We start from the raw sequence: 15,180 nt of genomic DNA, 5'->3' as shown, positions 1-15,180 counted from the left end.
TGGGAACCAAGGGAGGAGAAAGACCTACCTTGTCCTCCTGGCCAGCTCAGCTCCAAATCTGAACAATTCCTCCACACTACTAGGGAGCTAGTTTCATTTGACCCCACTCTGCGCCACGGTCAGACTCCTCCTACCGAGGCCTCCATTCTTCCGAGTCCGGTCATGCTTGCTTGCAGGCAGCATAGAGAGGGGCAGGGCCAGAGCGTCAGTGGAGCTCAAGGCCCCGCCACCCCACCCACGGCCCTCTCCTTGATCAAATAAAAAGCAGCACTCGCACTGCATGTGTGTGCTGCTCATGCCGGCTGTCTGATGACTGTCTGGCAGACAGTGGGGATTTTCAGTGCCGATTTGCGGGCAGCGCATGCGGCCAGGGCCGATCCTAGGGTCACAGATGCCTGGGTGCAGAAATATTTCTGGCGCCCCCACATGAGGGTGGTCATCTTACCAACTCCTCCCCTCTACAAATGTTTCTATGGCAACGACACACACAGATGCTCCTGTAGCGGGGATATAATAGAGTATTAATGCAATAAATGTGAAGTACAATGTAAACCTATGAACAATGTGTTCACTAGAATTGGATGCCATATAGCGACCTGGAACTTAGCCATTTTTCTTTTCTATGGTGTTGAAAGATAACAGGAAGTGACTGTTTACTTTGGTAATTTTGACCTTATCTACCCAGGAGTCTGTGTGACCTACCCATGAACACTTTGATATGCAGTGCATGCTGGGCAGGGTATAAAAGGGACTGCAGCTGCCATATTTGGTCTCTTGGAACCACGTTGCCTGCCTGTGCGGAACTGTGTGTGAGGTTCTCAGAGCCAAGAGCTGGTGATCAGACCGACGGGGGTAGGAGATTCTTGTTGGAGCAGCGGAGAGCCGGATCCAATCGGTGGAGTGACAAGGAGTATCTGGCCTAGTCAGCGGAAGAAAGCTGCAGCTGTAGAACTCAAGCCATCACTCAGAACTCTGATCCGATTGGTAAGCGGGTTGCGGCCCACCATTTAATCTATTACACATACTTAGACTTACTAATAGGCCTTGCTGGAACCTGTTCCACAGAAGTGCAACTGAGCAACTGACACTTAGTAGGCCCAAGGCCCTTTACACTTTGGTATCTAAGTGTGATTACAAGTTTCTGGAGTTATACCTGGAGTGTTCCAAGTTAACTTTCTTTACTTACCTCTTTGGATTACAATTATTTGAGAAACTATTTAAAGCTAGCGAAGAAAGATAAAGGAGGAAATATATTAAGTGAGGCCTCACGTTAGACTTTAAATAAGGGGAGCTCCCAGGTCTAGATAGTAAAATACCTGCATGATGTTTATTGCATTTGACCGTTTTATGCCGTGCTGATGTTCTACGTTGGAACGACAGCGCAAACTCTGTAACCACCTATTTGCTATATTTTCAGTAAAAGTATTCCGGTTTAAGAGTACAAGTGTGTGTTTTACTCTTTCCCCACCAGGTGAAGCCAGAGGATCCTGAGGGATAGACACAGGTACATTATATTGTTTACATTGTATTGTACCACAGCTGTGCCAAGGGGTCATTCAGAAGGGGGGGGGGGGTTTCTCAGTAGAGTGCAGGCCCAATTTAAATCAGCAGCTCCTTAGGGTGTCAGTGCTACACGTGGGGGCTCGTCCTGTGTAGCACTGACCCCCGAAGGAGCTGCTGATTTCAATTGGGCCTGCACTCTGAGACCCCCCTTCTGAATGACTGTCCCCTTGGCACAGCTGTGGTGCAATAATACAATACAGTGTAAACAATATAATGTACCTGTGTCAATCCCCCAGGATCCTCTGGCTCCACCTGGTGGGGAAAGACAGTAAACCACACACTTGTACTCTTAAACAGGAATACTTTTACTGAACATATAGCAAATAGGTGGTTACAGAGTTTGCACTGTTCCAATGTAGAACGTCAGCACAGCATAGAACAGTCAAATACAATAAACAGCATGCAGGTATTTTACTATCTAGACCTGGGAGCTCCCCTTATTTAAAGTCTAACGTGAGGCCTCGCTTATTATATTTCCTCCTTTATCTTTCCTCGCTACCTTAAATAGTTTCTCAAATAATTGTAATCCAAAGAGGTAAGTAAAGAAAGTTAACTTGGAACACTCCAGGTGTAACTCCAGAAACTTGTAATCACACTTAGATACCAAAGTGTAACGGGCCTTGGGCCTACTAAGTGTCAGTTGCTCAGTTGCACTTCTGTGGAACAGGTTCCAGCAAGGCCTATTAGTAAGTCTAAGTATTTGTAATAGATTAAACGGTGGGCCGCAACCCGCTCACCAATCGGATCAGAGTTCTGAGTGATGGCTTGAGTCCTACAGCTGCAGCTTCTTTCTGCTGATAAGGCCAGATGCTCCTTGTCACACCGACTGGATCCGGCTCTCTGCTACTCCAACAAGCATCTCTGATCCCTGTCGGTCTGATCACCAGCTCTTGGCTCCGTCCAGTCACCCAGCAAACAGTCCGGTATGCACTCCGCGAGGACAATCTACCAATGCGTCTGAACCTCACACACTGTTCCACACAGGCAGGCAACGTGGTTCCAAGAGACCAAATATGGCTGCTGCAGTCCCTTTTATACACTACCCAGCATGTACTGCATATCAAAGTGTTCATGGGTAGGTCACACAGACTCCTGAGTAGATAAGGTCAAAATGACCAACGTAAACAGTCACTTCCTGTTATCTTTCAAGACCATAGATAAGAAAAATAGCTAAGGTCCAGTTCCAGTTTTTGGTTGCTAGATGGCATCCAATACTAGTGAATACATTGTACTTCACAGTTATTGCATTAATACACCATTATATCCCCGCTACACTCCTCCAAGAAGTCTTCGTTACCCTGGGATCCTCCCATGATCTTTTAATAAAGAAAATGCAGGAAGGGCATACACAGACCTGGAGGGGAGTCTCTCTGATGCACACAGAGGGGGCTTCTGTCAAGAGAGTGTTAGAAAGAGCCCCCAGACATAGTGGAGATGGTCAGACTGCAGACATATGACAAGAGATGGTCAGAGACTGCAGACAAATTACAAGAGATGATTAGAGACTGCAGATCCTATGGACGTTAGTAGATAATGGCCGATCGGCCCTCTCACCTGACCTATCGATACAGCAATGGTTCCTCTGATCAGGAGTCAGCTCACGCTGAATTGCCCGTGTGACTCCGCTGGGTAGCACCCAGATCTGTAGTCCTGCAATGACTCCATTCCTTTCTCCGCCAGGGATGGTGTTGGCTGTGTGGCTTTCCCTCTGGTGGTGCAGGGCAGCAGGGTTCTCTCTCCCTCCATTAGTACAGACCCCCACCCCCCAGGAAAACCCCCCTCTTAGTACAGATCTCCCACCCCCCAGGAAAACCCCCCTCTTAGTACAGATCTCCCACCCCCCAGGAAAACCCCCCTCTTAGTACAGATCTCCCTCCCCCCAGGAAAACCACCCACCATTAGTACAGCCCCCCAGGACAGATCCCTCTCCAATAGGACAGCCCCCCAGGACAGATCCCTCTCCAATAGGACAGCCCCCCAGGACAGATCCCTCTCCAATAGGACAGACCCCCCAGGACAAACCCCCCCACTACATTATTACAGACCCCCCAGGACAAACCCCCCACTCCATTACAGACCCCCCAGGACAAACCCCCCACTCCATTACAGACCCCCCAGGACAAACCCCCCACTCCATTACAGACCCCCCAGGACAAACCCCCCACTCCATGGACAAATCTTCCTCCATTAGTACAGAGGCCCAGGGCAGACACCCCCCCCCCCCCCATTAGTACAGACCCCCAGGACAAATCCCCCTCCATTAGTACAGACCGCCCAGGACCAAGCCCCTCTCCATTAATACAGACAACCCCAGGACAGACCCCCTCTCCATTAGTACAGACCCCCCCCCCCCCTCCATTAGGGTACATAAAAACAGAGCAGTTCACAGCAGGCAGGAGAGAAAGAGGAGGAGGAGAACGTGTCAGGCACAGACTGCCCTGCCCCCACGCAACGTTACTGCGTGGCTGCCACTTCTCTCCCTCAACACAGAGACCAGCCGCTCCGCCTCCGATCTCATCCCTGGCTGCTCTCCTTCTCTGACAGGAGGAGGAAGTGGGAGGGGCTTGAGCAGGAAAAAGCGGTTGTGAGTGGCGAAGAGAGCTGCCTCTGGAAACAAACAAGAGGAGGAGGGAAGGGAGCACTCTGGAGTTCCAGTGCTCCCACCTCTATGGCGCCCAGGTGCACTACACCATGAGCAGCCGCCTAGGATCATCCCTGCATGTGACGACGCCCCTGCACCACTGCTGCCCTGAGGCCTGGCCTTGGTAGCCTTGTGGGAAATCCGGCCCTGGTTTACCTTTGATCTTATCCTCTCTGACACTATTCTCTTATCCTCTTTGCCCCTATACCATGGGAGGTTCCCTCTTCTGTTTCTGGGTGACACCTCGCATACATTCGAGAGTCCCTGTAACAGCCTATTGGTCACATTTTGTTCCTTTGTTGGAGGCGCTGGGTGTTTAGCCGCAAGCTATTGTTGCTTGCCTTCTGGTAAGCGTGTATTACTTATGGTGTTCAGCACTCATTGGTGACGGAAGATTGCACTTATTCATCACATCATTCTTGTAGCTGTCCTGAGACAATTAGGGAAAACTTTTGCTCCTAAACACTAAAGCTTGACAAAGGCTCCGAGCATAAAATGGCGTGCATGGACACATAGCATAACAAAAAAAAATAAAAAATAAAAAGCTTATAACAGTTTCTAGGAGCTAGTGTGCATGAAACCTTAAGAGTAAACATCAGGGTAAAGTAACTCTTGGCACTGAAGGTTCTGCCACTGCCGAGTCAATAAAGGTCAGTTGACTGAATTAAAAAAAGTTAAAATGCGTAGGTCAGGAAAGTCCTTTCTATGTATAATACTATGGATCAATTTTATTGAAACGGTCAGCATGGTAGCCAACCAAATTGCACGTTATGAAATTAATGTAATGCTGCCTTTATGTTTCTCAAATCTTTTGAGGCCATGGAGAGCTTTTTCCATCCCCAAGAACACACACAAACAAAAAAAGAAAAACAAAATCGCTACCAGTGCTGGAATCTTTGCCCCTACACATTACATATGCAGTAATTCACTCACCCGGACAGTGAAGTTTGGCGACACCATATCAGATGTGTCAATCCCATAATCTATTTTCCCCTCAGAGTCAGTCTTCACAGTCTCAATAAGTTTCTCTTCGACTTCGATTTCAATGTCTTGATTAGGGATCGGATGGCCTTGCTCATCAGTTAGTGTTGCCTAAACATAACAGGGGATACTTCGAATTGAAAACAGTTGAAGCCATACATCAATTCAGAACAGTGAAGGGTTACTTCAGCTTAAATTCTGACACCAAGGGAAGAATGTAAAAATTATTATTAATCTATTGGGCCAGACAAGCAATGGTATATAATCTGGACACTGGACACCTTACCATTACCCTAGAACTTTGTCTTGGGGGTCATTTACAATTGCTTCAACTAAACATTAAAACACTTGGCAAATGCCCTGTGTATGTGTTGATTTTCTATTTTAAAGGGGTCCAATAAAACCTCAGGTCCATAGTACCCCTGTGCAGCAGGTCCCCACCAGCAGTAAACCCCAGCTCTGCTGATGCCCCACCAGCAGTAAACCCCAGCTCTGCTGATGCCCCACCAGCAGTAAACCCCAGCTCTGCTGATGCCCCACCAGCAGTAAACCCCAGCTCTGCTGATGCCCCACCAGCAGTAAACCCCAGCTCTGCTGATGCCCCACCAGCAGTAAACCCCAGCTCTGCTGATGCCCCACCAGCAGTAAACCCCAGCTCTGCTGATCCTCTGGTTTGACGATCCTTTCTCTCCAGTCCTCACTCATGACTATTTTGCTCCCACTCTGATCACCACAACATCTGCTAGTTTCCCCTGCTCTGGTCCTCCAGCTCTGCTTATCCTCTGCCACTCAATCCACCCTTTTTGGTCCCCACTCAACTTATGCTATAGCGTTCCCATGTTGCATACCGCATGTGCCATCTCCTGGCTGCTACAATCAAGTCCAGACCCCGCTCACCTTCCTGCTGCTCTACCCCACCAACACCAAAATGTGATGTCGGCACCAGACACTTCCAGAATATATACACATGAACCAAAATGGACTGCTGATGACCTCTTTCCAGTTCGCTTGTTGGTTTCCCAGTGCATCTTGGAATATCTCATACCTCCAAAAGGTAAGCTAATGCTAAATAAAAGCCCCTTAAAAAGATTCAGGTGCTGTAAGTGAGCATTGTCAGACTTCTATGGAGGCTTTAGAGACACTTTTTAGCAGGCAGGGCTGCTGTTAGAAATCACATGGCCTTGTACAGCCTATATGACCGCCCCCCCCCTTTATTTGCATTCTTTTAACAGCCTTGTTGGGGGGGGGGGGGGGGGGTGAAGTACTAGGGGGTCTAAACAGACTCCTGATGTCTCACATTTAGTACAGAAAGGGACTGAGTCCCTTTCTCTGCAGCCACAGCTACACTGGACATTGAATGAATGGGAAACACTTGGAGGCTCCTTGTTCATTCACAAACAAAAGCATAGAAAACACAATTTACTCTGCTCCAATGATGAAGAGACACAGTGAGTGATCGGTGCCAATCGCTCACTGTGTTCATTCAGGAAATGATACAGACATTTAACCCCCCCACCCACTGCTCTCCATCCTAAAATAGTGCCCTCAGCAGCTGCTGGCGGGATAGAAGGGAAGCTGGAAATGCTGTAGGGGAAGGGGGGCACACAGGAATGCCCAAACAGTGGGGTGGGGACACAGATACCAATATCCCTGCATCTGGAAGGAGAAGCTAGAAGTGTTAGCATTAAGGCAGTACAGCCATCCTTCATGTATGGCAGGTGCCAAGGGCCCCCTTTTGAACTATAGGATAGGGCCTGGGCCCTATACAGGAGGGCTGGCTGTAGTGCTTAGTGACCCTGCGTAGTGAATAAAAGCAAAACACAATGGGGGTTATTTACTAAATCTGGATAGTGCAAAGTCAGATGTAGCTCTGCAGAGAAACCAATCAGCTTTCAGGTTTTATTGCCAAAGATTAATTGAACAAGCTGAGGTTAGAAGCTGACTAGCTACCATGGACAGCTGCACCAGATTCTGAGTAAATGCACAAATGGACAGCTGCACCAATTTTAGTAACTCTACCCCACAGTGTGAACAGGACTATAAGGTAACCAATTTAGTGACCAGTGCTTTGACTGCCAATCATGCCTTTACACTTGCTATAAAATGTGGCATTGGACGCGCTTTGTTTAAAGGAGCCCTTTTAGTCTGTGGCCAACCCTCCAATTGAGTTCAGAGGTTTCCATTGAAGGATACTGTCAGCGTGGCTCCTGGACATGTGATTGGGCTCCTTATAGCTGGGTCTACACCTATCCATTAAGCTAGGTTATTGCCACAGTGGACCATATTCCAGGTAGAATTATAGACATACGTTTTATGTGAAGTTATACAATTTTATATATAGAGCCAACCTACAATTTGTAATAACAGGTCGCAACAGTGGCATGACCCAAAAGGATCTACATGGATGACAGCATATCAAAAAATTGTTTACACGTGGGTAGCCAGACCTAGACACTACGAGAAGTGGTTCTCCCTTACGATGTAGAAGTCCCCCCTGCTCCCCTTATCCTCCACCTTCCCTCCCTTGGTTAACCAGTTGCCAAAGCTGGGATGCACACACTGGGGATTAATGTGTTTTATGGAATTTGATTGGACTACAATGATGCACATCGTCTCCCTTACTCCTGATGTAGTGAAGTCAGTTCACGTAATGTGTTAAGATTCTTCAAAGCATCCCCAATTTCAGCTGACTCAATCACATGTTGTACGAGATGTATACTTGGCGAGTGGAGTTTGGTATGGAGGAACTCAATTGGCCCGCATAGAGCCCTGGTCTCAAGCTCATCTTCCACCATCTGTACCTGACCTCACAGATGTTTGAATGAATGGGCACAAATTCCCTCATATATTCCAATATTTCTCCATTCTGGAAGAGTGGAGGCAGTTATAGATGCAAATGAAAAATCAATGCCACATGAATGGCTATGGTATTATAAATGGGTCAACAAAAATCGCACTGTGGATGTAACGGTCTGGTGTCCACAATGTTTCAATGATATAATCTAAGGCCCTTTTCAGACAGGTGCGGTTGGCCTGCATAGCGGGGATATTGTCTGCTTATGCAGAGCAGACAGTCCCCTTTAGTCTATAGGCATTTGATGGAAAACAGACTGCCTGTCCATTTGCATCTGACTCACTGTTTCTAGGGGATAAGATTGGATGTCGGTGGGTGTCAGACATGTCCGTTGACATCAAAATTAAGAACTTAAATCATAGATATTGGAATTTTATTTAAAATGTGGGTGTTGGTGAACGTAACGATTATGAATTTATCTGAAGTTACGAACTATCTGAAATAACGAATGTCGATTTTTAAATTTCAGAATATTCGGAAAAACATTTGTTAAATGGGCTTTGACGAAATTTGTTCAACAAATTTAGAACTAAACAAATTGCACATGTCTAGTAATCTTGGCAAAACTCATTTGGTTGAAAAATTATAGATTTTGCAATTGGAAAAACTCAGTTCGCCAAGAGTAAAACTACTTACAGCTTTAGCCACACTTTCCTTTCTGTACAAAAAGCTAAAATAACGTAGCTTTTTTGGGCACAAAAACAAGTTTAGGATAGTTGATGCTTGAAACCATCAAGAAAGCCCACTGCACCCTTACAAAACACCAAAACCCACGTTCTTAAGGAAATTTCACAGTAATTGCCCTATTTTTTGCTGAAATTTCAGGAAAATAAACTGATGAGTTTATCCCGACATTTGAATGCAACACAGCAATGACCATATCATCCTGTACAAGGATAAATTTGGATTGCCATTGTTATAAAGATTGGATGTTTCCAGCAAACCCCCCCCCCCCCCCCCCCCAAACACTATCCACACTAAAATGTCAGGCTTGAGGTTTTTTTCCAGATACTCCGAGTGATGTAGAATTTACTCACCATAACATGATAAGAAATACCCCGTTTATAGTACTGCTTCATGGACTCATAGTCCAAGTTGAGCCTAGCTGGTTGAGTTGTAACATATACGTAATGAGAATTCTTGACTTGAATTCCTATAGCAGATACAAATAAACGTTAGATCCTGTTTGGGAACATGAAATGTACTCATGCAGCGAAAAAGCTTCTGTGAATATTTATGTGATAGTTACCAGTTTCATCTTCTGTGATTACAATGTCCATTTGGGTGTTCATTCCTGTCAATCCAGCAAACTGTCTGGACATATCAATGGTACCCTCAAAAGCACCATCTGGACCAAGCTGTGAAAAAAAACAGTATGTTAAGAGTAATACATGGTGATAGAGGCTTCCCTCTTTTGAACAGATATATTGGGCTGCATTAGCTTCAATAGAAAAATAAAATAAAAAATCTGGGTCGATTTAGTTTTTTGGGATTTGATAGAGTGGGGAAGAGTGTTTGAACCTCTAATTGTTTTACTGCTCTGAGGTGCTACTGGCAAGATTAACCTGCACTTCCAATCCTGGTGACACATCCTGACATATTCCAGGAGAGCTGGTGAATTTCCTTTCATTTCCGGTTATATCTGTGGGACAGGCAGTAAACTCTTCCCAATGAGACAGACAAATTTAAAATGTTGAACCAGGAAAGTTGTAAACTCTTATAGACATCCCCTGTGGTCAGCACTTGATTGATGCAAAATGTCAGGGAAAACCCAACAAGCCAATTGCTCCTATGAGAAGAGCTATAGAAGACTCGGGGAAAAAAATAAAAATAATAATAATTAGATGGCTAGAATGACTTCTGCCAAGCTGTTATTGTTAAGCTATTAAGGATGAGTGAATCAGCCTGCGTTCAGTTTGCAAACACTTTTGTGAGCCCCCTATGGGGGTGAATGTTGCCATTCAAATCTGGACAGTCACATAGCTAGTAAGCAAGGTATTGTCAAACAAAAATGCATGGGAAGCTGGGTACTGCCATGGGGACGTGCACGGATGCCAGAAGTTTTATCTTGGATTTTTTAAATATTTTTATTACAAATTTTAGTATGTTGATAATTTTTATATATTTAGGAGGATTATTATAAAACTATTACTTTTACTACTATCATCACTATTAATAAAAGCAAAAGGAAAAGGCCTTCAAAAACAAAGCCAAGGGGTCATTGTGAGCATTCCAACTTTACAAAGAATGCAATAAGAAATGTAAGGGTGCGATCAGGGAGGAGGCTAAGGCAGAATATGAAAGGCACATAGCGGAGGAGAGGAAAAAAAAAAAGAAATTCTTTAAGTATACAAGAAAGGGAGGCTAGAACATATTGGCCCTATAAAGGATGAAGGGAACCTGGTCACAAAAGACGAAGACATGCTGCAGATTAATATATTCTTCTCAGTCTTCACAAGGGAACCGGAGGGGGGGGGGGGGGTGGGGGGGAACAGTAACCAAGATGGTAATAATTTTCATAGCAGGTCACAGGAAGCACCCTAAAGGAGCACAAAATTAGAAATAGACTTGAAAAATTTAACAAATCCCTGGTACCTGAGGGTCCTTAAGGAACTATCAAGTGATAGAAAGTCCATTGTTCCTAATTTTTGTGGACAGTTTACTGATTGGAATGGTACCAGCTGATTGGAGAAAAGCCAACATGGTGCCAATATTTAAAAAAAGAGCAAATATCTATCCTTGGGAACCACAGGCCAGTTAGTTTAACATCAATAGTCTGCAATTTATAGGAGGGGATAAGGGACTAAATATAATATTTCAGTAATGAAACGCATTAGCAGTAATCTACATGGATTCATGAAAAATTGTTCTTGCCAGACCAATCTATTGACCTTCTATGAAGAAGTGAGCTGCCATCTAGATAAAGGGCTGTGGATGTGGTGTATCTACATTTAGCAAAGGCATTCGATACAGTTCCCCACAAATGTTTACTGTACAAACTAAGGTCTGTCGGCATTGACCATAGAGTTCCTGGATTGAAAACTGGCTACAGTAAAATGGGGACTAGTCGGAATGGTCTGGTGTGGAAAATGGGGTCCCCCAGGCAGGGGCGGATCCAGAGTCTAATCTCGGGAGGGGCACTGCTATAAAATATGTTTTTTGGGGGGCAATTTATATGGGAAATGGCTGGTATTGGCGCTTCAATCATTACGGCACCATGGTTGTTATGGTGTCAGGATGATTGAAGCGCATTATTTCTATTAATACATTGTAATATAAAATTAAATGGTTCAACTCACCATATTGCAGAATCAGTGGGAGCCCTGAGGATGTCACTTGCCATGTCGCCTGCCACCAAATGTGGATTGTCACTTGTCACCAAATGCGGATTGTTACTTGCCACGTCACCTGCCACACATTGCGGATTGTGACTTGCCACGTCACCTGCCACATATTGCGGATTGTCACTTGCCACGTCGCCTGCCACCAGATGCGGATTGCCACGTAGCCTGCCTCACATTGCGGATTGCCACTTGCCACGTCACCTGCCACACATTGCGGATTGTCACTTGCCACGTTGCCTGACCCACATTGCGGATTGCCACTTGCCACGTCACCTGCCACACATTGGGGATTGTCACTTGCCACGTCACCTGCCACACATTGCGGATTGTCACTTGCCACGTTGCCTGCCACACATTGCGGATTGTCACTTGCCACGTCACCTGCCACACATTGCGGATTGCCACTTGCCACGTAGTCTGCCACACATTGTGGATTGCCACTTGCCACGTAGTCTGCCACACATTGTGGATTGCCACTTGCCACGTAGTCTGCCACACATTGCGGATTGTCACTTGCCACGTCACCTGCCACACATTGCGGATTGTCACTTGCCACGTCACCTGCCACACATTGCGGATTGTCACTTGCCACGTCACCTGCCACACATTGCGGATTGCCACTTGCCACGTAGTCTGCCACACATTGTGGATTGCCACTTGCCACGTAGTCTGCCACACATTGCGGATTGGCACTTGCCACGTAGCCTGCCACACATTGCGGATTGCCACTTGCCACGTAGCCTGCCACACATTGCGGATTGTCACCTACTGGTGGTCTTTTGTTGGGTCCCAGAGTGAAGATAGGCAGCAGAGAGATGATGCAATCTCTCTGCTGCACACAGCTTCCTACACAGTGAGGGTGGAACTGGAGGGATGCAGGGCAGTGAGAGATGATGTCATCTCCCTGCTCCCCTGCCTGCTGGCTTCCTGATTGGCCAGCAGCCCTCCTAAGCCGCCCAGCTGCCCCCCCCCTCACTCGTCCACTAAGCGCGGGTACCCGCGGAACCGGCCGCGCGGGTACCCGCGGAACCGACCGCGATTGGACCCGCGGAACCGGCCGCGGGTACCCGCGGAACCGCCCGCGATTGGACCCGCGGAACCGGCCGCGGGTACCCGCGGAACCGCCCGCGATTGGACCCGCGGAACCGGCCCGCGGGTACCCGCGGAACCGGCCGCGATTGGACCCGCGGAACCGGCCCGCGGGTACCCGCGGAACCGGCCGCAATTGGACCCGCGGAACCGGCCAAGCTGGCGGTATTCTCGGAGGGGGCAATTGACCCGTTGCCCCCCCCCTGGATCCGCCCCTGCCCCCAGGGTTATGTGCTGGGACCAATCCTATTTAATTTATTCATAAACGATCTGGAGGATGGGATAAACTGGTCAATGTCAGTATTTGTGGACGATACAAAGTTAAGCAGGGCAATAATTGCTACGCAGGATGTGGAAAAATGAATGGGGTGGGCAACTACATGGTAAATGAGGTTTCAAGTTGAAAAATGTAAAGTAATGCATGTGGGTGCCAAAAATGTGAATGCAATTTACTCGCTAGGGAGAGAACCTCTGAGAAAATCTAGGATGGGAAAGGACCTATTAAAATTATAATAAAAATGAATTTGAGGTTTGTCCCTGTAACCATTCACTGGAAAGCAGTGGTTACATCACTACATCCTAGGTTGTGACTGTCCAGTATCGCAGTGACTACATTGGTCAAATACCAGCTTAGACTCCCTCCAAATAAAACTACACAAACCACCATCTTCAATATGCACCCTGTCCAAGCCAGGGTTTTTCTAATATTGATCTACCATAAACAGTGATAAATGATTAAAGGGGTTGTAAATCCGCATGGTTTTTCACCTCCATGCATTCTATGCATGGAGGTGAAACTCTTGTAGTACAGCAGCCCCCCAGTGCCCCCGGTTTTACTTACCTGAACCCTCCTTTTCTTGTTCCGGGGATGAGCACATCAGCTCCAGATGGTGTCTCGTGTCCCTATTGGCTAGATTATTAGTAGCGCAGCCATTGGCTCCCGCTGCTGTCCAACAAATCCAATGAGGTGGGAGCGGGGCCGAGTCCTGCTGTCTGTCAATAGACGCAGCAGCAGGACACAGGAGCACGCCTGCAAGGGTGTCCCGAAGGAGAGCCTTCTCCAACGGGGCACTCGAGAAGAGGAGGAACCAGGAGAGGAGGATTGGAGCCAATGTGCAAAACCAAATGCACAGAGGTGGCAAGTATGACATGTGTTTGTGTTAAAATCTGCAAACCTTTACAACCCCTTTAAATGATCCAACCTAAAAAGGTCAAGTGAATATCATGGTGTGGATTTACTTGAAGGCACCTAGACTGTTCACTTTGCAAGGGACATTGCACTTTGCAAAGGAGATTTCCCCAGAGCTTAGTGAATGAGGTAAAGCTCTGTTGACCATTATCCACTCACATGTAATCAAACATGAAATTGTATTATTTCCCTTGCACATGGTCCATTGTAAAGAAAAATAATTCACCACTCACTGAACCAGTGAAAATTCCCTTGCAAAAGTGAACAGCCTATTTCCCTTTAGTAAATCAACCCCCCCCCCCCCCCCCTCATGTGTAAGGTTTACTCACCTCTCCTGTGATATTGGAGCAGGAGTCTCTCTCTTTAAAGCAGTTCAGGCGTCTGCCGTACAAACTAGGCTGTTTACAATACAACACCGTGACTGTGCCGGCCACTGGTTCGCCATATGTGTACCTGAGATGAAGAAATTAGCAGTTGAGACATTGCTACCAGTTCCTTACTGACAATTATAAAAAGTCTATGTATCTGTAGGCTTGTTTATGGGTTTGGTCCAATAGTGAACACGGCATGCACTCGGCCCATTTGCAAAAAGGGTAAAGACACCTTTGAATCCTAATTTTGTTGCTCCATGTGTTTTTATTTTGTTATGGTGCCACCCTATCAGATGTCAACTTGATGGGTTATTTATCTTGCCTTGAACACGTTTGATGTTTATTTTAAAACAGACAAGATATCCAACACTTAGCAATGCGGTGCAAGCGACAAGGACAGTATACAGGGCCTAATTATATACAACATTTGAAAGAACATAGAGCTAGACGCTCATGTCGATATACATTAAATACAAACTTATCAGGACAAACAATTGCATAGAACTTTCAACACCCAAGGCCAGACGTATGGTCAGTCACACTTGATACAAATACATTGCTGCTTAACCACTTCATCTCTGGAAGATTTACCCTCCTTCATAACCAGGCAATTCTTTGCTTTTGGCACTGCTTTACTTTAACTGACAATTGCACGGTCATGCAACACTTTACATAAAATTACATGCTGGTCATTTTTTTTTCACACAAATAGAGCTCTTTTGGTGGTATTTGATCACCACAATTTTTTTAGTTAAAAAAAAAAAAAAACTCCTGCCATAAAAAAAAAAAAAAAAAAAAACAGCACACCCCAATAAGCGTATATAAATTGGTTTGCACAAAAGTTATAGCATCTGCATAGTAAGTGCTATATACTGAAACTTTTTACTAGTAATGGCAACGATTGACAACTTATAGCGGGACTGCGATATTGCAGCGGACATTCTGATACAGATGCTTGACACTAGGGACCAGTGACATTAGTACAGTGACGGTGCAAATTTTTAGCACTGATCACATTTAATGACACTGGCCTGGAAGGGGTTAAACATCTAGGGCGATCAAAAGGGTTAAACATGTGCCTAACCAGTGTTTTGGTGTTTACTATGTGGTGTTTTCGTAAGTGATGAATTTTCTTTCCCCGCTTTGTA

General features: G+C 46.0%; 1 protein-coding gene across 1 annotated transcript in view; it reads right to left on the bottom strand.

Annotated features, from left to right (window-relative positions):
* The window catches only part of LOC143929796 (ovostatin-like), a 201,808-nt gene that overhangs the window by 142,355 nt on the left and 44,273 nt on the right, over positions 1–15,180 (bottom strand). Inside the window, exons 8-11 of the mRNA XM_077453773.1 lie at positions 13,991–14,114; positions 9,289–9,397; positions 9,077–9,192; positions 5,138–5,296 (exon numbers count right to left, since the gene is read on the bottom strand). Of these exons, the coding sequence (XP_077309899.1) occupies positions 5,138–5,296; positions 9,077–9,192; positions 9,289–9,397; positions 13,991–14,114 (508 nt within the window). The remainder of the gene's footprint in view (positions 1–5,137; positions 5,297–9,076; positions 9,193–9,288; positions 9,398–13,990; positions 14,115–15,180) is intronic.

This window comes from Lithobates pipiens, unplaced genomic scaffold, assembly GCF_037356315.1.
Source record: "Lithobates pipiens isolate NorthernLeopardFrog02 unplaced genomic scaffold, aLitPip1_a1.2 Scaffold_25, whole genome shotgun sequence".
NCBI classification, from domain to species: domain Eukaryota; kingdom Metazoa; phylum Chordata; class Amphibia; order Anura; family Ranidae; genus Lithobates; species Lithobates pipiens.
This window is presented reverse-complemented; position numbering and strand designations above follow the sequence as displayed.